The 20,725-nt window shown below is 40.3% G+C and overlaps 4 protein-coding genes and 1 long non-coding RNA gene across 8 annotated transcripts in view; 2 read left to right on the plus strand and 3 right to left on the minus strand.

Moving 5' to 3' along the window:
- Positions 1-202: 202 nt before the first annotated feature.
- Positions 203-3,875, minus strand: sdhaf2 (succinate dehydrogenase complex assembly factor 2). Its single transcript, XM_085759839.1, has 4 exons — positions 3,705-3,875; positions 2,543-2,766; positions 1,938-2,047; positions 203-770 (listed from the first exon to the last, which is right to left on the minus strand). The coding sequence occupies exons 1-4, from the start codon at positions 3,729-3,731 to the stop codon at positions 640-642; spliced, it is 492 nt and encodes a 163-aa protein (XP_085615965.1). The 5' UTR covers positions 3,732-3,875; the 3' UTR covers positions 203-639.
- A 247-nt stretch (positions 3,876-4,122) lies between these two features.
- Positions 4,123-10,430, plus strand: LOC146989568 (cleavage and polyadenylation specificity factor subunit 7-like). Of its 4 annotated transcripts, none has more exons than XM_085759850.1 (10): positions 4,123-4,472; positions 4,546-4,660; positions 5,480-5,683; positions 6,056-6,159; positions 6,678-6,823; positions 6,935-7,271; positions 8,069-8,172; positions 8,523-8,676; positions 8,788-9,062; positions 10,099-10,430. In XM_085759850.1, the coding sequence occupies exons 1-9, from the start codon at positions 4,465-4,467 to the stop codon at positions 9,056-9,058; spliced, it is 1,443 nt and encodes a 480-aa protein (XP_085615976.1). In that variant the 5' UTR covers positions 4,123-4,464; the 3' UTR covers positions 9,059-9,062; positions 10,099-10,430. The 4 variants fall into 4 exon arrangements, with proteins under 4 accessions (XP_085615976.1, XP_085616000.1, XP_085615985.1 ...); XM_085759874.1 differs by having other exon boundaries at positions 4,550-4,660; XM_085759859.1 differs by having other exon boundaries at positions 4,124-4,472; positions 8,523-8,667; positions 8,782-9,062.
- Positions 10,431-10,752: 322 nt separating this feature from the next.
- Positions 10,753-12,645, minus strand: polr2l (RNA polymerase II, I and III subunit L). Its single transcript, XM_085759882.1, has 3 exons — positions 12,513-12,645; positions 12,010-12,114; positions 10,753-11,032 (listed from the first exon to the last, which is right to left on the minus strand). The coding sequence occupies exons 2-3, from the start codon at positions 12,102-12,104 to the stop codon at positions 10,924-10,926; spliced, it is 204 nt and encodes a 67-aa protein (XP_085616008.1). The 5' UTR covers positions 12,105-12,114; positions 12,513-12,645; the 3' UTR covers positions 10,753-10,923.
- An 881-nt stretch (positions 12,646-13,526) lies between these two features.
- LOC146989570 (uncharacterized) lies at positions 13,527-16,638 on the minus strand. Its single transcript, XR_015034279.1, has 2 exons — positions 16,458-16,638; positions 13,527-15,708 (listed from the first exon to the last, which is right to left on the minus strand). It is a non-coding gene; the product is annotated as an uncharacterized LOC146989570 (long non-coding RNA).
- A 2,689-nt stretch (positions 16,639-19,327) lies between these two features.
- Positions 19,328-20,725, plus strand: part of dagla (diacylglycerol lipase, alpha) — a 38,941-nt gene continuing 37,543 nt past the window's right edge. Inside the window, exon 1 of the mRNA XM_085759902.1 lies at positions 19,328-19,941. The gene's annotated coding sequence lies outside the window, so the exon portion shown is untranslated. The remainder of the gene's footprint in view (positions 19,942-20,725) is intronic.

Here is a 20,725-nt window from a genome sequence, read left to right on the forward strand (position 1 = left end):
ACAGAGACACCAAGATCAGCATGTGCTTCAGTTTTGTGTTTTTTTTTAGTAATTGAAAAGGAAGTAATCTGCTGCCATCTGGTGCCCACTAACACACACCGCAGCTGGTGTTATGTAACAAATAAACATAACTGTCAAACATGTTGTCGCGACCTTCTCCGCCCCCCAGTCATATGTCGGAAACAAACAACGAGGGCGAAGAAACAATCAAGGATCAACATTTATTAAATAACCCACACTGTCTGCAATAGGCACAATGATGTCTGTTTACACATCAGCTTGTATCCGTTAATGAAAGCTGGTAGCTCGCACACCGAGCAGTTTTAATTTACAGTCTTAAATCACATATTCACAATATTATTACCTGCAAAGTTTTTTCCTACACATCCCCCGAACATTGTGGTGCATCCATCTGTGTCTGATTCACATACGTTGCTTTTGCTGAATCAGTTGGACAGTGTTAGATGCGCCACAGTCTCCCAAATATTTTGCACATTTTGTACAGTTTTCCGTGCTTCGCTGAAGAAACACGGCAGATTTCTGAAGGATCTGGTGGGACACCGACATCCAGTCAGTCAGTCAGTCAGTCAGCGTCCCACCATAAACGAGTCTCTGAGAAGGTCCAGAGCAGCGTGCGCCTCACTGACTCTCCTTATCCAGGTACTCCAGATTGGGAGCGTCGAGCCTCTGTTCCTGGTTGCGGTTCTTTGTGAACTCCTTCAGCAGGTCCATGACCTCTCCCTGGTAAACCTCCGGAGTCGGCTGCGCTTCTGTGGGCAGAAAGAGATCACGTTTAATTATTTTCAGTTTTCAGCAGGTTATCTTCCTCAAATTATCTTTTTGCGATAATAATTTTTATAATTGAGATTATAGATTCTTTATTTGATGCAAGAGGATTAATCGTGAGACAGATCGCTGCAGAACAAGGAGCCCTTCTAACATCAGATTGGTGCGATGCTTCAGACATTATGATATTTTGCTTCTGGTGGTGATAAGAACCAAAATGCAAACTGTAATAACCTGATAATTTTTTGTCTAAGTAACATTTTTCTGCAGAAGTTTGTGGGGTTTTTTTTTACAGTAGTGAACTGGATGTGTTCAGGCTGTTGTCACACTCACTTTGTTTGTTTTTTTAGCTGTTATGCAAAATAAGAAATACAGAGCTGCAATTAATTTATAAGCAGAGCTCTTCATTATGTCAGAATGATTAGCCTTGATGCCAGTTAAAAAACATAACATAATAAACTTTATTTATTTATTTGTATTGCACCTATAATTGATGAGACATAATGTAATGTAACATAATATATTCGAACATAACATATTCGACTATAACATAACGTAACGTAACGTAACGTAATGTAACGTAACGTAACGTAACGTAATTAGGGCTGCCCCTGACCAAAGGTTTTCTTGGCCGACCAGTAGTTGTCATTTATGGCGATTAGTCGATTAATCGATATAATCGAATCAAATTTGACTTAATTTTGACAAGACACAGCTCCAAATGTTTGTTTTTTTCCTACGATCAAATCGACCAATGAAATTTTGGTCGGCTACTGTTTTTTTTGGTCAACTATTTGTGGGCAGCCCTAAACGTAATGTAACGTAAAGTAACATGACATAACGTAGCACAACGTAACATAACATAACATGGATTGCAATGCAGTAAGTGTGATTTATTCCAACAGCCATGCGTTATTTGTACTTTGTATGAGCATTAATATTGAAAAGCTGAAATGTTTTAGTGTCATGAAATATTAAATTGTTTTGCAGGGGGAGTGTTTGAATTCCTGTCACTGTCTGAAATGTCTCCTGACAGGAGCGTGTCAGTTGCCAGCTCACAAACTTCTGATTTGTTTTAATGTAATATATGTGTGCTGAACCTGCGGGGCGACGTGGAGACATATAGAGAAGAAGCAGCGCCGTCCTCTCACCTGTTGCCCAGTAGTAGATGTCCCAGTCATTGCTTGGTTCATTGATCAGTCTGTCATACTGCAGCAGCTGGTTCTCACTCATTGTGTTCAGGTATTGCTTTGCAAATAGGCTGCAAGAGAGAGGGAGAATTCATCAGAGTCTCAAAGTGGAAAGTCATAGTTACTGATAATCATCTGAGCTGCTGAATGGACTTCACACTATTAAATCAGAGAGGGCAGCAGGATGTGAAGAACCTAAAGCTCGTAACTTAGACACCAAGTATGTGTTATGTCTTGTAACAATAACCGTATGCCCACATATTTATATTAATATCACATTGAATAATACACTTTGAATCTGCTGGAACGTCACTTTGCAGTTGAACTAATTCACACAGAAACTTCCTAAACAGGAAACATCTTTGCAGATACTTTATCTACTTTATCTTTTTCTTTAAATGTCTTTGTGTGTATGAACTTCTGTGTATCTATCGCTGTTTACTTTTAACATGTTGTCCTATATGTAAAGCACTCTGAATTGCTTCTGCATGATATGGTGCTATATAAATAAATTTGAATTGAATTGAATTGAATCTATGGGACAAAGACATTTTAAGTCTAACAACCTGAGCAGGATGCAGTTCTCCAACATGCCCCTCTTCCGACTCTCGTAGAGAAGTCTGCGTCTCTTGATGTCAGTGGGCTCGCCCGGCCGGTCCTCCCACGGCGGCAGAGGGATCTCGATCATGTCGACCTTGGTGTCTTCTGGAGTGTCTCCGCGGTAACCACGAGTTGATACCAGCCCTGCGGTGGCTGGTCTCCAAGCTGCCTGGCACATCCCTGCAACCAGCTGACAGGAAACAGAGACATGTTAGAACAAATATCTGTGTCGGTATCTCCCTTTGTTGGCACTATGGGATCATCCCAAACTGCTTTTTTATCAATCATAATGTCTAATAAAATTATAATAAAATTATCTATGATTAACTACCGTATGTGCATGACTAAATGGCGCCTTATACAAAATATATGAGTTATCACTTATCACTTTAATGTCAAATATTCTACTTTTATGAAGTGGACAATATTTTGTACTGTTAATTGTTTGCCTTAGGCTATATCATTATTATTCTTAATATGATTATTATTGTATTTATTTATGTACTGTGACATAAAAGTCTTAATATCGTGTGAGTATTTAAATTGTGACAGCAAGACCACACGATCTATTTTAATTTTATTTCTCTGTATTTATCACATTTGTATTTATTTCTGTTTTATTTCACCCTACCTCTCTTTTCCAGTGAATTCAACATACTCTAACAGAGTAACGTTATGCAGATTAGTGTGTGTCTTTGTCATGTTCTACCAATTACTGTTTACTTCTTTTAGTTTAAAGCAGCTTGTAGTATTTCCAATTACTAGATGAAGAAACCAAATGTTTCTTGCTAAACACATCAGTGCAGTCAGGGAGAGAGAGACAGAGGGGAATTGCGTAATATCACAACTCCTGTGTTGTACAACTGTCCTCCAGCAGCACACACACTGTCACACTGTCTGCATCTGGGCTCATTGTGTTAAATAACATTATTACCAAACACCAAAAACACCGAACAACTGTTTTCAACATTAAAAAACATTTGCTACCTAGTATTATCCTATCACATCTTGTGCTAATTTAGCGACCCAAGTCCTCGACGAGCTCTGCTGTTACTGCGGCTTCAGCTCTGAAAAAAACCACAACCCACTTAATGAAAAGATAAATGTAACGTTTACTCGATTACTCACTCTCTTCGCAACGAAGGACGACAACATTTTAACGCTCCTTTTTTTTTACTGGACGGCGTGGAGAGACGTGGATGAACTGATCCTCCGCTGTGGAAGTTGCTACCGGTGTCTGAATGTCAGACTCACGTTCACAACAGAGAGAGGGGGAAAAAATTATACAAGCAGCAAGCAGCACGTAACCGGAAGTTAACAGAGGGACGGTTATAAGCTGCGCACACAACCCCCCTTATTGCCAAAATATCAGTAAAATTAAGCTACGAGAGAGAAGGTTTTGGATCAATATATTATATTTAAGGTTATCTAGTCTATTTGTGTATTTTAAGCTATTTACATTGTCAGTTTATCTCCCTTACGTCGGGCTCAGAGATAGGAACCAAAAGCTGTGTTATGTTGTTGTCGTCAACCGGAACAATCACCCCGACGCACGTAGACGTTCACCAGCAGCAACATTAGCATTAGCTGTTCAGAGAACGAATACCCCAGTAGTCAGAAATAACTGTTTATGCACTTATTTATTAAGTAACGTGCATGTATTTTCAAAGTTTCTATTAAAAGTTTAATGTCTTATGTGCGTTTGCAGCTTTTCCGGTTTGTCGTCACGTTTTTTCACGTTCATTTTTCCTATGTTTTTGCTGCAGACTCGAGTGCAGCGTTAGCTTACAGTTAGCCGTTAGAATGCTCTAACCGTTAAAAAAAAAAAAAAAAAGGCGTAACGTTGGCAACAAAATTTTCAAATGTCGCCCTTGCACCTGTTGTCGATATGTACAGGTAATTTCTGAAAAAAACGACAACGACAATAAAATCAATCAAAGAGTAAAAAGTATATCTTTGGTGCCGACAGTCAGATCGTCGTCGCAGGGGCCAGCGGGATGGCGGCTGCAACCAGAGCCGCAGCCGGTTCGAGCTCTTCCACGGATCTCATAGACATCTACGGTGATTTGAATCAAAACGAGGAGGTGAGTGTGAGTCTGATGTTTAACTTAGTTTAGTTTTTTTCCAGCCCTCCATCGAAACAAAATACACCAGTGATGATGTGACAGCAGCAGCACAGGCGTGTGTGGGAAATCTCTTGTAACTACGTGGAGTTTAAATGCACCTTTTCATTCATACCTGTAGCTTGAACTGCTCTTGAATGCTTTAGAGTTTCAGTCTCTTTTATATTTTTTTTTATCTAGTTAGTAGGGAAAGTGAAGAAGATGCATCCATAGCAACGATTCTCTAACTACTGTTTGCGCACATAGACACAGAAAGAATGTGAAATGACAACAAAACAAAATAGTCCATGTGAGCCCATTCAGGCATTCATAGCCTCAAGTAAAATATCACTGGAATCCATAGTATACAGCCAATTACACACTTGAATCTCAACCACCAAATTGAGTTAATGCTAATACAACAGGCATGCGATGAATCCCACTTTAGTGAAAGTTATAAAGTGAGGTTTCTTTTGTTAAAACTGTGTTTAAGAGTTGTTAATGCATTTGTAAGATAGTTTTTGAGGGTGTACTTTGTGGTACTGTTGTATTGGATATAGCATTATACAAAGGGCTGTGTCTATATTTTAGTCTGCCCCCATTGATTTGAATGGGGTGGGTGGTAAAATTGATAATAATAGCACCTGTCAACCTACTGTATCACAGTCCAAATGAATTCTCCATTCCTCTTGAATGATCATACAGTTGAATCAGCCTTGATGACCCCGAGGATTTACATGTTTTCCAATTGTGTTTCAAACTGTGTGTAAAGATGACCTTGTTCTTGTCTGTCCTGTGCAGGATTTGAGCAGAATTGCTGAAGCAAATGAACTTTTTGATGCTGTGCTGACTGGTTCAGTCGATCGGGAGAAGAAAGTTCCCCCTAAAGTTCCCCCTCCTCAGCAGACAGAACCTAAAGAGGAAGCAAACTCAACCGCTGGGACACCTCAGAAAGGAGTAACCCCACTGAGGAGACTGTCATTATATATTGGAAACTTCCCCTGGGTGAGTAAAGCTCACTCTGTGTTTATGTTGATCACATTTTCATTGTCTTCTTGACCATATGCACTTGTAGAACACATAAACATAAAGTCAAAAATAGGAATTAGGAATTAGAGATACAACATGAGCAGATGGAGAAAGCATTTATTTTCATTTCAAATGTTTATGTAAGGTTGTTTCAAGTCTGCTCTAGATCTCTGTTGACACAATCCATCTCACATACAAACAAGTAGATTTGACCTAATGTATTGCCTATAAGTCTGATTCTGTCCATCAGCTCATTTTCTATTTCTGCTACAGTCTGACTGTTCATCAACTAACCTGTTGTCCATTCTGTTTCTCATCCCCTCTTCCCAATCCTGCAATTACTTGCAGTGGACATCTGACAAGGACCTCACCAACATGGTCCAACGGTTGGGTGTGAGGGACGTCATAGAGATAAAATTTGCTGAGAACAGAATTAACGGCCAGTCAAGAGGGTGAGTGGCTGCAGATCTAGTTTTTATTAAGTATAAATAAAAACAAGACCAAGTCAGAACCCTGTGTATGGTAGGTTAATGGTGTCTCTGCTCAGTGTGTCTTATGTTTGGTTTCCCTGCCTCCTTCAGTAATAGTGGTACATTGAATTAAGTAATGTAAGCAGTGAGGCAAGGCTCAGTGAATTTGAAGCATTACTCCATTTCCCAGCAGCTCCTGAGCAGCTGGGAAACTGGAGCGGGAAGGTGACTGCCTGTAACAAGAGATATAGCCCACAGTTGGGATATGTACACATTCAAGGCCATTTACAAAGTTTATGCTTTGTCTTGTCTGAAAAAAGTAGTCCCCAAATCTAGCAGCAAATGTGCAAAGATAACAGCACTGCAGGATGTAATTCATTTTGAAAGAGCAATAGCAAATGGAGCATGGGTCTCATCGTAGGGCTGGTCTCGTCATGCTGTTGAGGTCCAGCATTTTCTGCGATACCCGTCTTGTACATATGCTTTGTTTTTCTCTACAGCTACGCAGAAATGGTGGTGACCTCAGAGGAGTCATTAAAGATATTGTTGGAAAAAATACCCCAGTGCGAACTCAACGGGGAGAGGATTGACTGTCGCTTTGCAACACGTCAGAACCTCAGCGTGTTTGAGGAAATAGCAAATAAACGTAAGAGAACCACAGTCATAACAACTATTAAACTAATTGACATTTTGTAAATATAATTCACAGCTGTAACTTGACAAGATAATGGGTTTTTTTTGGGGTTTTTTTTTACAGGTATACCCCTGCGTGTTACTTCCAAAGACTCTAAGGACTCTGATTCTTCAGATAAGATTCCTTCATTATTATCACAGGAGCCCAGTCCTCCCCCCATACCGCCACTTTTTCCATCACATCCACTTATAAACAGGTTTCCCTCATTACCCAACCCTTTCCTCGGCCAGCCGCCTCCTCCTTTCCCACATATGCCGGTGAACATCCCACCGCCGCTGCCGCCACCTTTGTTCCCTCCTCCTCCAGCCATTGTGCCAAGCCAACCCAGTCTACACATAAATCCAGCGTTCTTCTCCCCGCCACCAGACGGACACGGCAGCAAAGCTCACTGCCAACAAAAGTGAGAGCATGTGTTGCATGTTAACTTAAACTTGTGTTAACTTAAATCAACAAACAAAAATCGATAATTCACCAATTTTCTACTCGCCATCATGCCAAGGAAGGGTTTGGAGAACTTTCTGAGTCATCAAAACACTTTTGGAGTTCCAGGGGGGGTCCGGCTGGCAACGGATTTTCATATAATGGCGGTGGATAGAGTCAGAGACGTTCTTGATAGAGTTCACTTTTGAATCGTCCAAAACACACACTATGAAACATCCAAATACCTCCATACTGCTCGTCCGACCATTGTAAACCATTGGATGTTTGATGTAAACACGGAAGAACATCTCGCAGCAAATCTCGCGCAGCCACTGGGAGCTACTGCTACAACAAGGCTAAAAACAGAGATCAAATTAATTGTTTCCAAACAACTTTTTCATGGCGGCTTCAGGACACTTGGGTCAGTACGGACGAGCAGTATGGAGGTATCTGGATGTTTCATAGTGTGTGTTTTCGACGATTCAAAAGTGAAATCTATCCACCGCCATTATATGAAAATTCGTTGCCAGCTGGACCCCCCCTGGAACTCCAAAAGCGTTTTGATGACTGAAAGTTCTCTGAACCCTTCCTTGGCATGACGGAGTAGAACATTTGTGAATTATCGATTTTGGGTGAAGTATCCCTTTAATAGCTATCAAAAACCATACGCAGTAATACAGCAGCAGTTATCTTAGCAGTAACATGCAATGAATACATGATTTATTTAATGGCCCAACAGTGTGACAGCTATCTGTGTATTTATTATTTTTTTTCCAGACAAACATCGCCAAGTACAAGTGGAGATTTTGAAGACCTAATGAACAGAAATAGAGCTGTCGCCAGCAGTGCCATCTCCAAGGCCGTATCTGGAGCAGCAGCTGGTAAGAATAGCCGGTCAGATCCTGTGAAGTGGAAGAAATAACACAGAGCTTTATTAGCCAAGAGGAGAGAGGGGCGGTCCTCTTTTATGGACTTGTGGACATAAGAAAAAACAAAAAGCTGTTCTCATCTTGCTTACAGTGGGGCTGGACAGTAAATAGATATTCTGGGAGGGTATTTTGTTGATATAGATTATTTAAAAGTTCATTAATTATAACAAAGCAGACTTTCTTTTACATTTCCTTATGACAAAACATTGAACTCAGATACATTTAATTTATTGCCTAATATTATTGTAAACTGTATTGCAAGTGTGTCTGATCTATCTATTCCTCTTCACTTGCTACTACAGGAGACTTGCGGGTGGCCATGGAGACCCTATTGACTGCCATTGCCATCATTAAGCAGTCCAGGGTGTATGCAGACGAACGCTGTCAAACCCTGGTCACTTCACTCAAAGACTGTTTAGTGTCTATTCAGGGCAACTGTGGCTACAGGTTTGTATTGTCAAGGCTCTAAAACGTGATGCATTTGGGAACTGAATATGAGGACAGAGCCGTTATATGTTTTCTTATCAGTCTGGATCACACAACTATTTCATTTCTATACAGGAGTAGCAGTCGCTCTGGGGACAAAGAAAGAGACCGCGACCGGGGTCGTGACAGGGAGAGAGAGCGCGACAGAGAACGGGACCAGGAAAATTCCTCCGAGTGGGAAAGTGCGGGAATGTCCCGAAGACACAAAGATCGTTCCTGGAGCGGAGACAGAGACAAGGAGCGCTCACGGGAACGGGACAGAGAACGAGAGAGGAAACGAGAAACGGATCGGGACAGAGATCGGGAACGGGACAGATACAGAGATCACCGAGACAGGGACCGATACCGCTGACTTGGTAAGCAGCCTTCTACGTATTTTATTTTTTAAAATTTGTATACTTTTAGTTTTTTTTATCCATCAGACCTTTGCATTGTTTTTGTTGTTTTATTAGTTTGATTGTTGTTTGTTGGTTGGTTGTTGTGACCCAATAATGAAAAACTATAACAATGAAATACAGTAATAACACAGTGAAGGAACTACACTACCTACAGAAACACACACTCAAACTTAAAACTGCTGTTCACACTAATTCCACCTGAATTCCACCTGAAAAAAACTGCCCATAATTTAAATGGAGTAAACTTAAAGGGGCAATGAGGAGTTTTGGAAAGTGTTTTCACACTACATTTCCCATGAGCCTCGGCGCGCACTGTGAAATTCTTGGACCGGCGTAAGACGAACGTCTTGCCAAGAATGTTTTCATTCATCAAGAATGAAAGTCAGAGGTTCGAGGACGCTCGCCCAGCATTTCTACCACTAATAATAATAACAAAATAACGATAAAGACAAAACGATATATTTATCGAAAATGGACCTATTAAAGTGTGGGTAACGTGGATTCATCCACATTAATATATGAGACTTTTTTATAATGAAATACAAACTCTTCGTTGTCCCTTTAAAATAACTTAAAAGTCTTTTATCCAGACATTTTTAAGAGCTTGTACGTGCTTGTGTGACTGGCCATGGTTTAATGAGTCTTATCTCTGTTCTCTTTGCTAGACTGTACTCAAGTGTCTCTTTCAAAACAGAGCTTATTCTCACAGATTGCCTGATTTAAAAAACAGTTTCATGGACATAACAATCTTAAAGAAACACAAAATTTACTTTGTATTTTATCTCATCGAGTTGGTGATGTAGGAAATGGGATGAAATATGAATGGTAAAAGTTTTAAGTTGCTAAAGTCATCTAGCAACTATAAAAAAAGGAAAATATATTAAACCATAATAATAAAGGTAATTTTTAAATCTGTAATAGATAAATTACAGAGACTTTTGCTATTTAGTTTGTCTAAAAGTTGCTTTCAAAAGTATGTTCTTTGTCTCCCCAGACTGGTCAAGTCTCTATGTGCACATCAGCGTGAAGACAGGACTTATGATTTTCTGCCTCAACTCGCATCGGAGTCTAAAGTAAGACTGAAGATACTGTATATTGCCAAGTCTAAAGTGTACTTTTCTTTTGTTCTTTAGTCATCTGTATATAGTGGGACGTTTTCCTCTTTTAAGAAAAAAAATGTGGTGTAGATTTTGTTGCTGGGACATAAGAGCCAAATGTTTGCATGCACAGGAACACCTCTTAATAACTTCCGTACTACAGTGTAATCTTTTCTTCACTTTCTTTTGTATAAACTTACAAATTAAAGAACATTTCTGGAAAATCTAATTTCCTCAAACATTTAGTTATAATATGCTCACTAAAAAAACACAAAGACTGTCTTAACAATTATGTTTCCTATACTTGTATGTCCATATACCAGTAAGACATTCAAAACAGTGTCTGACATTGACACAGCCATATTTATATTGTAAAGAAAGTGATTCGTGTACAGAACAATGTTTAATGAACCTTGGTTTCGTATAGTTTCATTATGATTCTCTCTTTGTAGCATCCAGTTGTTCTATGATTTAACATTTTTGCACCTTACTTGATGCAGCACAAGCATGAGAGCTAATGTGACTAGATGAGCCAGAAAGACAGTTACCAGTGTCATTTAACAGCTTTATTTAGAAAAAAAAAAAAACATCAGACAGGTGCAGAAATGTACGTTTCAAAAGTCTTCACTGTCGTCAACTCGTCACACAACATGATAACAAATCCGTCCATGCCACAGCCCCACATAGTCCATGCCGTTCTTGGAGGTAGACCGCCATGATGATCACTTCTCCAGTGGAGCGTAATTCAACAATTTCTCAATAAGATCCACATGAGAGAGGAGCATCCTCCGACAACAGTATCTCTTCAGGCCGAGGGCATCAAGTGCATCACTAGAGACGGAGAGCAGATGTAGAGTCAGTCCTAATGCACAGCATACTGATCACTGAATAAATAACTAATGTCAAAGGGCTATGCAGGTAATTGCTGTTGTTCACTCCAAACACAGCTTCCTGGGTCGGACTGTAAACAGCTTGGAAAATGTAACATAGCCTGTGAATATCGAAAAGACCAAAACATTTTTGTTGAGAAGTTTATTTCAATATGACGAGAAAATTCTGGCACAGCTGCTCCCATTCAAAACATATGTAAATAGCATTTGGTTTTGACTTGGAGCTTCTTTTTACAATTTAACCACTTCAATCACTACCAGGGATCTAATCTAATCTTTCCTTTATTGTCCACAATGTGGAAATTTGTCTTTGGCTTCACCACATAAAACCACATAAAATACCACATGAAATCACACAATAACACATTACCGTAAATAGATAACATGTCATTCAATACACAAAGAACGAATAAAAGAGTGAAAAAGTAAAAGAGTAAAAAAGGTGATGTACATGCCTCTAAAATGTCCTGGAATGCGTTTATGAATTTAATATTGTAATTGCATTCAGTATGAATGATTTCTTATAAATATTTCACTACAATTAATGAAGCCTTGATGTACAAGTGCATCTTAATAAATTATAATCATGGAAAAGTTCATTGATGTCAGTAACTCAATTTAAAAGTGAAATTAATACATCATATAGATCCATCACACACAGAATGAAACATGTCTTTATTTTATTTTATTGTAATGATTATGGCTTACATTTAATGAAGACCAAAATTCAGTACCTCAAAAAATTTAATATGATAAACACCAATTTTTTAAAAAAAGTATTTTTAATAGAAAATGTTAATCTATATGCATTAGTTGAGGCTATTTGACTTGAACTACGGGAAATTGACATTTCTTGGACTTTTTTTTGAGACGCACCTGTACTTCAGTGACAGAAACCAGCTGGTGTTTACTACTCACCCCTCAGTGTACTCAGCCTGGAGCAGGCCGAGGTACGCCTCCCACTTGTTACCCACGATCTTCCCACACGTGAAGCACCGGATTGGGATGATCATTGTCGATCACCTGGAAACAGAGGTAAATAGTAAATAGTCCTGTCCATAATGTGTGCAACTCTGGCGAACAAGGTAACTAGGCAACCTAGCTAGCTGCAGCAACTACCTAGCTAGCATCAGTTAACTAGTTACTGGAAGCAACACCGTTTCGTATGATTTAAGAAAGGCAGTTTGTTTAAACATTAATGGCTTAGTATAATTAAAACGAAAGCCAATAAAAATCCACGTTGAAACCTGGTTGAAACTAGTGTTAAGTCGGAAAGCTAACACTCGTGCAAACTGTAGCCACGCGCGATTAGCACAACACTAGACTGTTAGCTAACGTTAGCCGCTGGTAACGTGTCGACAGTTTAGTTGTTTACCGGTCAAAATGACAAAGTCTAACAATGTCATATTGTGTCTACTCACCGTCACAAAACTGGTTTAATCAAAGCTTGAGTCCGCGATGTCCTGCTGAGAAACCAGCGGCGAGAAAGTTCTGGTGGTTTCCCTCGTTTACTGCGGCTCAAACAACAGCGGGATGACTTCCGGTTCACGTCCTTCAAAATAAAAGCACGACTTCCGCAGACGTTTGCTGCTGAGCAGAAACACTTTTATTGAACACAGGCTCAGTGATGTAAAAGGGATGGACAAGGTATACAGACTGCATCCTTTTTTTCTTTTCTGTTTTCTTTCTTTTTCTTTTCTTTTACATTTGCCAACCTTGATTGTTTGAGTCTTATTGGAACTGTTCCAGACCTTTTCTATCATTTATTTATTATATGCTCTTATGCTCATTACTATATATTCTATAAAGGTTTGGCCTGAGGTCTAATAGAGGTCTAATGACCCATCATCTCTATAGGTAGAGCACAATAGAGAGGAGACTGATAAAAGCTTTTCTGGGCCAGGACAAATACTGATATATGAGAGTCAACAAAATAATGAGCAATATTTTTATCTTTACACAGGCATGTAAATGGATTGAGTAAGTATGCTTCAAGTGTGATCCACTAGTATACAAATATTTATCCCAACTGGGATGTTTCAGTGTTTTTCAACATGAAATTTGTAATTGTTGTATGACTGTTAACATTTAAATAAATAAATAAAGGCCTATATATATTACTTATTCATTTATTGGTTCATGTAACACAAGTTTATAGATTTGTAAGGGCCTACATTCTGCATTTAAATAAAAAGCAATCTTGTAAATCAAAAGTGTTAAAGATTGCCATCTAGCAGCAGCAACATGACATGACATTGCTCTCTATTTCAAAATTGAAAATAGAACAAGCATTCAACATAAATCACAGGGTACGGATATTGTCTGACATTATAAGTGAATTGGGCAAATGAATGATCAGATTAGGTGAAAGTGAAATTTCACCTCACCTATTTATTCATAGAGCTGCGATTATCATCAAAGAAATACTCACTTGGGCTGGTTCACTGCTTTTAATAAAGGTTGGGTTAGAACCTTGTTCTTTTTTTACATTTAGGGGTTTGGGAGCGTAGGAGAGTGTGCCTAAGGAAAATATGTTAGAAATATATCAAAAATATATCATAACCATCATTATCTTCATTACATCCACCATGGAAAACATCATTACCATCATCATCCTCTGTAATATCACCATCTTTGCCATTACTAATATACATCATAATCACCAACAACAGTATTACATCATCATGAATGTAATTTAACTTGCTACAGCACATGTGCTAAATGATGAGTCCTATCTGAATTATTGCATTTATACGCTGTTGAATTTATGAAAATAGGATTTTTCTCTTTTTTTGGTACACTGTATTGTACAATGTAGGGTGAAGTCTGTTTTGGTGTTGGCATACTATCTTTTGAATGTGTCGGGTGTTAACTGTGGTGAATGTGGTGTGTTAGTACAATATATTATGTGGTCAGTTATAGGCGTTCATACAAACCCGTACAACTGAAGCCAAGTAATGGTTTGTGTCAGAACTGTCCTTTTTGTTTTCTACGTATGCAACAGGGACCCATGAGCTTTACATGTGAGTGGATAATATTGTGTACAGCTGTACAGGTGAGTGCAAGCAGCAGCAGAATCGTGACTGCTCGACCATTATTTTCCTTTGAGTAAACTACACAACAGTAGTTTCAGTTACACACCACTGTTATTGTATTAGCAACCTAGGATGCTCTTTATATTATAGATGCACTTTGTTAATAATGAGGTGTTGAAAACATGATAATAATATTTTTCCCCCCCTATAGCCACATATGGGGAACAAAGTAAGAACAGAAACCGCTCCCATGTTTTGGCAACACATTTTAAACCTGATACTGCAACACTTAATGGCTGCTATAGCTAAATATCTACTGTAAGATGTAAACAGATTAAACCAGCACAAGTGTGCCTATAGTATGTAAGACATGAAAGGTTACTGGTCTCTGACATCATTTGACAAGTAAATAAAACTCTCTTATTCTACAGCAGCAATTAAACTTCACCTCTCCTCTCTGCCTCAACTTTATCTGTTCTATCCCATACATCCTATCCATAAATCACTGCATGCTTATATATATATTGTCTCTACTAAGGTTTGCTCTGTGTCGTCTCTATTTGATGTTTTTTAGATATGTGGGGATGCAGTGTCTCTATCGTGGTACTCTGAAGAAAGAGAAACGTAATCCTTTCAGGTAGGCACTGATTCAGAACAAAACGTGTGCAATCGATCACAATGCATATTTCCACTGGCCTATTACAGTATATCTGTCCGTCTTGTTTAAAAGTAAAATAAACATACAACAACTCTGATAACCGGTGTGATATCGTATAAGTTTCAACATTATGAATACAGTTTTTCCATTTTCTTTTTAGCAAAGTGAACCAGGCTCGTTTCCGGTGTAAGAATGTACAAATATTGCACAGGAACAGGCAATATTTGTACAAACTGGACTAAATAAGATAAAGCAGTTGAATAAGCTACCTTTTAGAGAGTTTAGGATTTAAAGCTCAGTACTACAGTGAGTAATTTTTTTTCTTTTTTTTTAAGAAATAGATTATGAGAGTTCAGATGCAGTTTCTTAAGCAACTTCATGCATATGCTATGTGTAATTATGCTCCATGTACAGCCTTGATCAAAAACTCGAATGGTTTGATTCACAGTAAGTGAAAGCAGGCCACCCCAAAAAAAGAAGACAAAATGTAATCTGCACAGTGGCTCCCCATCCCCCATTTGTACCATGGTAGTCTGTGAACCAAACAGCAATGACACCCTAGTTTCTCCTCGCCAGTAGCAACACTCCCAGCAAGATGGCTCCCGCAGCAATAACGGCGCCACCGATGAGAAAGGGTTTCAGGTGTTCCAGAGAGTCTGTGCCGCAGGCCGCAGCTGCAGCCTCGTCACCTTCCGCCGCAGCTTCGGCCTCTGCTGCTCCATCCTGGGAGGGGGGAAGCTCGGGCTCGGGGGCTGCAGGTGCTGGGTCAGCCTTGCGTGGGGCTGCTGCTGCTGCCGGCTCCTTCTTCTCCGCTTTAGACGCTGCCTTGGGCGCTGCTGGAGCTGCGGACTTGGCCTTGGCTTCCATGGACTCGGAGGCAGAGGTGTGGTCTGGTCTTTATAAGGTCAGCTCTGTGCTGCTTCACTGAGGAAACACAGCAAACCAAAGACAGCCAGATTATCCCTCTAAATTAGGCTTAAACATCAATGATGCTATCTGCTCTGTTGACTGTAGAGACACATGAGGGAGTCCCTCAGTAATATCCATGAAGTCACTGTACAGCAGTGGAGCAGTCATGTGGCAGTGAGGCCTTAAATGTGACCTTGGAAAAAGATGACATTGATGGGAGCTCGCCGAAGCCCTGAAGGACAGGAAATTGTTATTTTGGTCACAACTGCTGTGACATAATCTGCATCTGGAGACATAATGCTACGGCTTCCTGTTCAAAGCCTTTTCATGGAACAATCTGTTAGTTTTGTAATGGAGGAAGGGAGAATGGTGCTAAAGCTGCATATCCTATTCACAGTCTGGGACTCAATCTTTATTTCTTTGATCCAGACAAGAGCCTAATCCAGTCGAAATAAGAGGGAGATTGAATCTCTTCCCCTTGTCTTGCTCTCTAGTCTCCCACTTTAAAAGTGCATGAGTCATATGTGCTATAAACGGAGGACAAGATGGAGGAGAGAAATAAGAGCCACAGTGACTGCGATAGAGGGAAAACAGTGAAAATGCAAATGAGGAAAAAGAATGAAGAGGAACAAATACTGCTGGTTTTGAATGAACGCATCATATCAGCTTGCACTTTACAGAATGTAGCCTGGAAAACATTATTTACAAAAATGCTCCCCAATGAAATTCAACAGCATTGAGCAGAGATATGAAGATTTACGTACCTCACCAACAGCTCTGCAGAGATACCAGGGATATGCGTCTGAGGAGGAAGCAGCAGCGTCTAGAAGTCAGAATGTCCTTATTATAAGAAAATCTCAGAAAGCGAGGGATGGAGGACACTGAAAGCAAGAGGGAGGAGAATGAGACGGAGAGGAGGAGAGACCGGGATGTACCATCTGGTCCTTAACAAAAGGGGTAGTCTATTCTTTGGTTGCATCCACACAGACTGTATGATAACATCCTACATCCTGGTCTTAGAGTCTTTTTTAAGAATTCTTCATCCAGCTTGATTTTAATGTCTGCAGTATTAAGACTAATGGTTATACCTTCACAATAATCAGATATGATACATTATATGTTTTATAAAGGATCTTGTGATGATAGTAGAAGGCCTGTATTTTGGTTTAAACACCTTTGATATGATTTATTATATGAGGGTTAAGCTCCCACATGGTGTGTTTGTGTGTTTTGTTAACAGTGTCCACAACACATTTATATATCCAAAACTTGTGACTGAGCAACAGATCATACACTCTTCATCTATGGATGTAAACACATTCATACTTTTAAATTTCACAATAAAATCATAATAGATTCATTTATATTCTTATTATTATTATCTGAGTATCTGTGTAATCCATTTCCCTTACCTGCTTACTCTGTGCAGGCTGGATCCTACCCAGCATGCACCAGGTAAAAGCTCTTTTTAAGCTACCTGAAAAAAACATTAACAGAGGGGCATTACCGCTGATTGACAACAACAAATCAGAAAGCACTCACTCAGGCCCAGACAGTGCTAGGAGAGGTCACAAATGCAGCACAAGGGCAGATCATTATAATGTAATTGTCAGGGCAGAATTAAACTGGTATAAAGGCACTTCAGCATTTATTAATTTTTCCTGACCCCTTAACATGGCAAACTGACAACTCTTATCCAGTCTTTTCTACTTTATTCTCAAGTTTGCCCTGGTTATAATGTGAGAATTTTACCATTCAGTTATGCAGCAATGTCTGTTTCTTACACTACAGTCCTCTATTCTCCAAAACAATATTTCATTTTGAATGAATTTAACTAAATGAGAAGCAGCAGATGCACCAATTACAGGCAGCTTTGCAGCTATTTTCAGAGACAGGAGATGTCTGCCAAATAACCCTTCACCCTGAGGTCAGCAGCCTCCGCGGGCTGCGTGAGAGTGGCCCAGTTCCTGTGAATGGACCAAATGTTCTGGTGAGGTGTGTTTCCACTCGTGTCATTTGGTGTCTTCTTCTCTCTGTTTGCTTCAGCCTTCAGCCGCTGGTTCGCCTGCATTTTTGACAGATGACAGTACCAGTCTTCATGTGTATAGATTTGTTGGCGTGACGCCGACCCACGCCCATATACGTCTGTCCAAAGAGGAAAGTAGGATGTCAAGATAGTAATTGAAATGTAAGGAGTGCGTATTGGCTCGAGGAAAAAATGTGATGGTCACACTGGTCAAAAAAGAAAGAAATTGAAATGGTAAAAAACATCTAAAACTATACATTGTTGTTTCTATTGTTGTTTTCATGTCTAAGTAGCCCATAGGTTTGTGTTTGTTTGTTTGTTGAGCATAAAATCGGTTGTTATTTTTCCTCAAGTAGGCGTGACCGTTTCGTCGCTGTGGTAACTTACGTTGCTTTGGGTAAATGGGCAAATACGCATCAAAGATAATTAGGCTAAATGCCTAAATTAATGCACAGTCATTTCATTTGGTAATTAAAACACTATTTTTTAGGCTACATTTATTTATTTATTTATTTATGGTTTAGCCTATTTTATTTCTGTATTTTCAGATCCAGGCACTTAGGCTATTTATAACCTACATATTTCTCGGTCAGTAGAAAGGCGGTCCAAACATCAAGGCAGGAGGAGGTGATTTCTGTGAAGGATAGCCTATGTGTGAATTACATAATATGTAAATAACTTGATCCACTAAATGACCTAATTAAATGAATAAATAAGATCTAAGTCTAGTCTAATTTCGCTTCCAAAATGAATGTAATTTGCATTTATTTAGACATTTAATTGTTAACGTCTGTAGTTCTGAATTTATTTCTGTATTTATCTAGCTATAACAGCTTCTTGTGTAATTTTTTGTCCTTTAAATACCAAATTTTTCATCACCAAAATATATTGTTTTTGCATAATGTCATTTAGTTACTTCTTTCTGTATTTATTTTTTGTCCTTTAGAAATGAATGGATGGATGAGCACACAAATAAATAGCAATTTTCATTACCAAAATCAATTCAGTTGGCATTTATTCAGACATTTAAATATATTTATTAATCTCTTTATGTATGCTTGTGTCATTTTATACTGCCTATGTAATAACTCTCTCTCTCTCCCTCTCTCTGGCAGGCAGACCTCATAGTGGGGACCGGCATCATCTTGACGCACTCCACCGTCTTTGAGCCAGATTGCTGCTTGGTATTCACGAACCACCGGTGGCGCCCTTTCTCCGCAGGATCTCCAAAAGTCTCTGCGGTTCTGCCATTTACTTAAAAAAAAAGAGAAAAGACACAGTCAGGTGTGCGTAAACAAAACCGGTTTTGCGCTGTAACGCGGAAGGGGAATAGCCAATTCCGTACGCTCTTTTTTTTTTCTCTCTCTCCCTCTGAGGGGAAACGTCCAAAGGGGATGGGCCAGATTTTTTCGGAAAATGCTTCCTCGGTTTTAGCCGCTGCTGCTGCTCTCCGGGAGTTGTCCGGTTGATGGCACACACAAGCCGCCGCCGCCGACTGACTTGACTTGACTTGACTGGACTGGACGGGACTGGGCACACCGCGCGTCAGGAAAAGGAAAAGGAAAAGGTGAAGGAGAGGGAGAAGGAGAAGGAGGACCGACCCAGCAGCCACAGACGGACTGTTATTATCGACATGCCGAGAGAAACGACGTGAAAATACCCCACGGTCAGTGAACTACCCCCTGACTGACTGACTGGCTGTGGTTGTGGCTGAGTGACGACGTGTTGCAGGAGGGGATCGAGCCGTCAGTCGGTCGGTCGGTCGGTCGCCAGCCAGCCAGGCAGCGGTGTCATTAATCTCGCTCTTTGATGCCGTGTGGCACCGAGGAGGAGGAAGGAAGCTCCAGTGGGCTCTTCTTTCTTCTGCTTTGATATCCTCCACCACCACCGTGTCCATTCATATTCATCCTATAGCCTACAGCCTGCATGGTGCGATGACGTCCGGACGGGTTGTGGTGGTGTTTGTGTAATTTCCCAATCGGTGGTGGTGAGGAGGTGTCGGAGTTGGGGGGGAATAGGACACATTGATGAATCCACTACCACCGCCGCCGCTGTCGTCGTCGTCGCCCCCAGCCCGGAGGAGCTCGTGTCGGGGAGGAGAGCGAGCCTGAGCGCGAGCCTGAGCCTGAGCCTGAGCGCGAGCGAGCGGATCGGGAGGGATATGGGAGAGCGCGCGGAACCGATGCAGTGGGTCTTGGCATTAAGGCATCGTCAAAATACAGGTGAGCAGAGAGAGAGGCAGAGAGGCAGTTCACCGGGACCAGGAGGAGGAGGAGGAGGACACACCGGCAGGATAAAAAAAAAAAAGAAAAGGCAAAAAAAAAAAAAAGCCCTTAAACCTCCATGCACATGCAGGAGTGACCCGGCTTCTGTAGCTATAGCTCATGGTTTCGTGACGGGTTGTACTGTATGTTGGAGACACATTTTCTTCTTAGGCCACATCTCCTAGCTAGGCCCGCAAGATGCCACCTTAAGCAGCTGTCCTGATTAGATGAGATTAGACACTATATGCATCGACTTGTTGGATGCTGTTGCACATACTAACACTGAAGGGCTGCAGCCTAACCCCAATCAATCACTCAGTCAGTCAGTCAGTCAGTCAGTCAGTCCTCACTCCTCCTCCTCCTTCTTATCTGTCCTTTATTTTGTGTTATAAAATATATAAATCTATCAGAAATACACAGAAATCACAAGTTACAAGATGTGACAGCTTCTTAATGGAGTTGGTGCAAAGTCAAATGACAGCCCACTACCACTGTTGGATTTGTGTGTGTGTTTTTTCCACACACATGCATTATATTAGTGCACACTACTACACCCAGGCTGTATGCCTCCCGTCCCTTTTTTTTTAGTCAGTAGGTGACAAGGACCTGGCACACAGAGGACAAGGGGAATGTCACACCTGCATTCACACTCGGAGGGTATTTTAGTGATAATCTGGACCCTCCTCCTCCTCCTCCTCTTCTCCTTCTTCTAAAAACCCGTGACATTTTTTGTGCAAATGCC

This window comes from Trachurus japonicus, chromosome 3, assembly GCF_045865225.1.
Source record: "Trachurus japonicus isolate A0001 chromosome 3, Traja_1.0".
Taxonomy (NCBI): domain Eukaryota; kingdom Metazoa; phylum Chordata; class Actinopteri; order Carangiformes; family Carangidae; genus Trachurus; species Trachurus japonicus.

Excerpts from the sequence above, each read along its gene's own strand:
- LOC146989568 (XM_085759850.1), top strand. Across the intron at positions 5,684-6,055 it reads ATATTGGAAACTTCCCCTGG|TGGACATCTGACAAGGACCT; the intron begins GTGAGTAAAGCT and ends AATTACTTGCAG. Across the intron at positions 6,824-6,934 it reads TGAGGAAATAGCAAATAAAC|GTATACCCCTGCGTGTTACT; the intron begins GTAAGAGAACCA and ends TTTTTTTTACAG.
- sdhaf2 (XM_085759839.1), bottom strand. The coding sequence starts at position 3,731 with ATGTTGTCGTCCTTCGTTGCGAAGAGA. Across the intron at positions 2,048-2,542 it reads GAGAACTGCATCCTGCTCAG|CCTATTTGCAAAGCAATACC; the intron begins GTTGTTAGACTT and ends TCTCTCTTGCAG. Across the intron at positions 771-1,937 it reads CATCTACTACTGGGCAACAG|AAGCGCAGCCGACTCCGGAG; the intron begins GTGAGAGGACGG and ends TTCTGCCCACAG.
- polr2l (XM_085759882.1), bottom strand. The coding sequence starts at position 12,104 with ATGATCATCCCAATCCGGTGCTTCACGTGTGGGAAGATCGTGGGTAAC. Across the intron at positions 11,033-12,009 it reads CAGGCTGAGTACACTGAGGG|TGATGCACTTGATGCCCTCG; the intron begins GTGAGTAGTAAA and ends CTCCGTCTCTAG.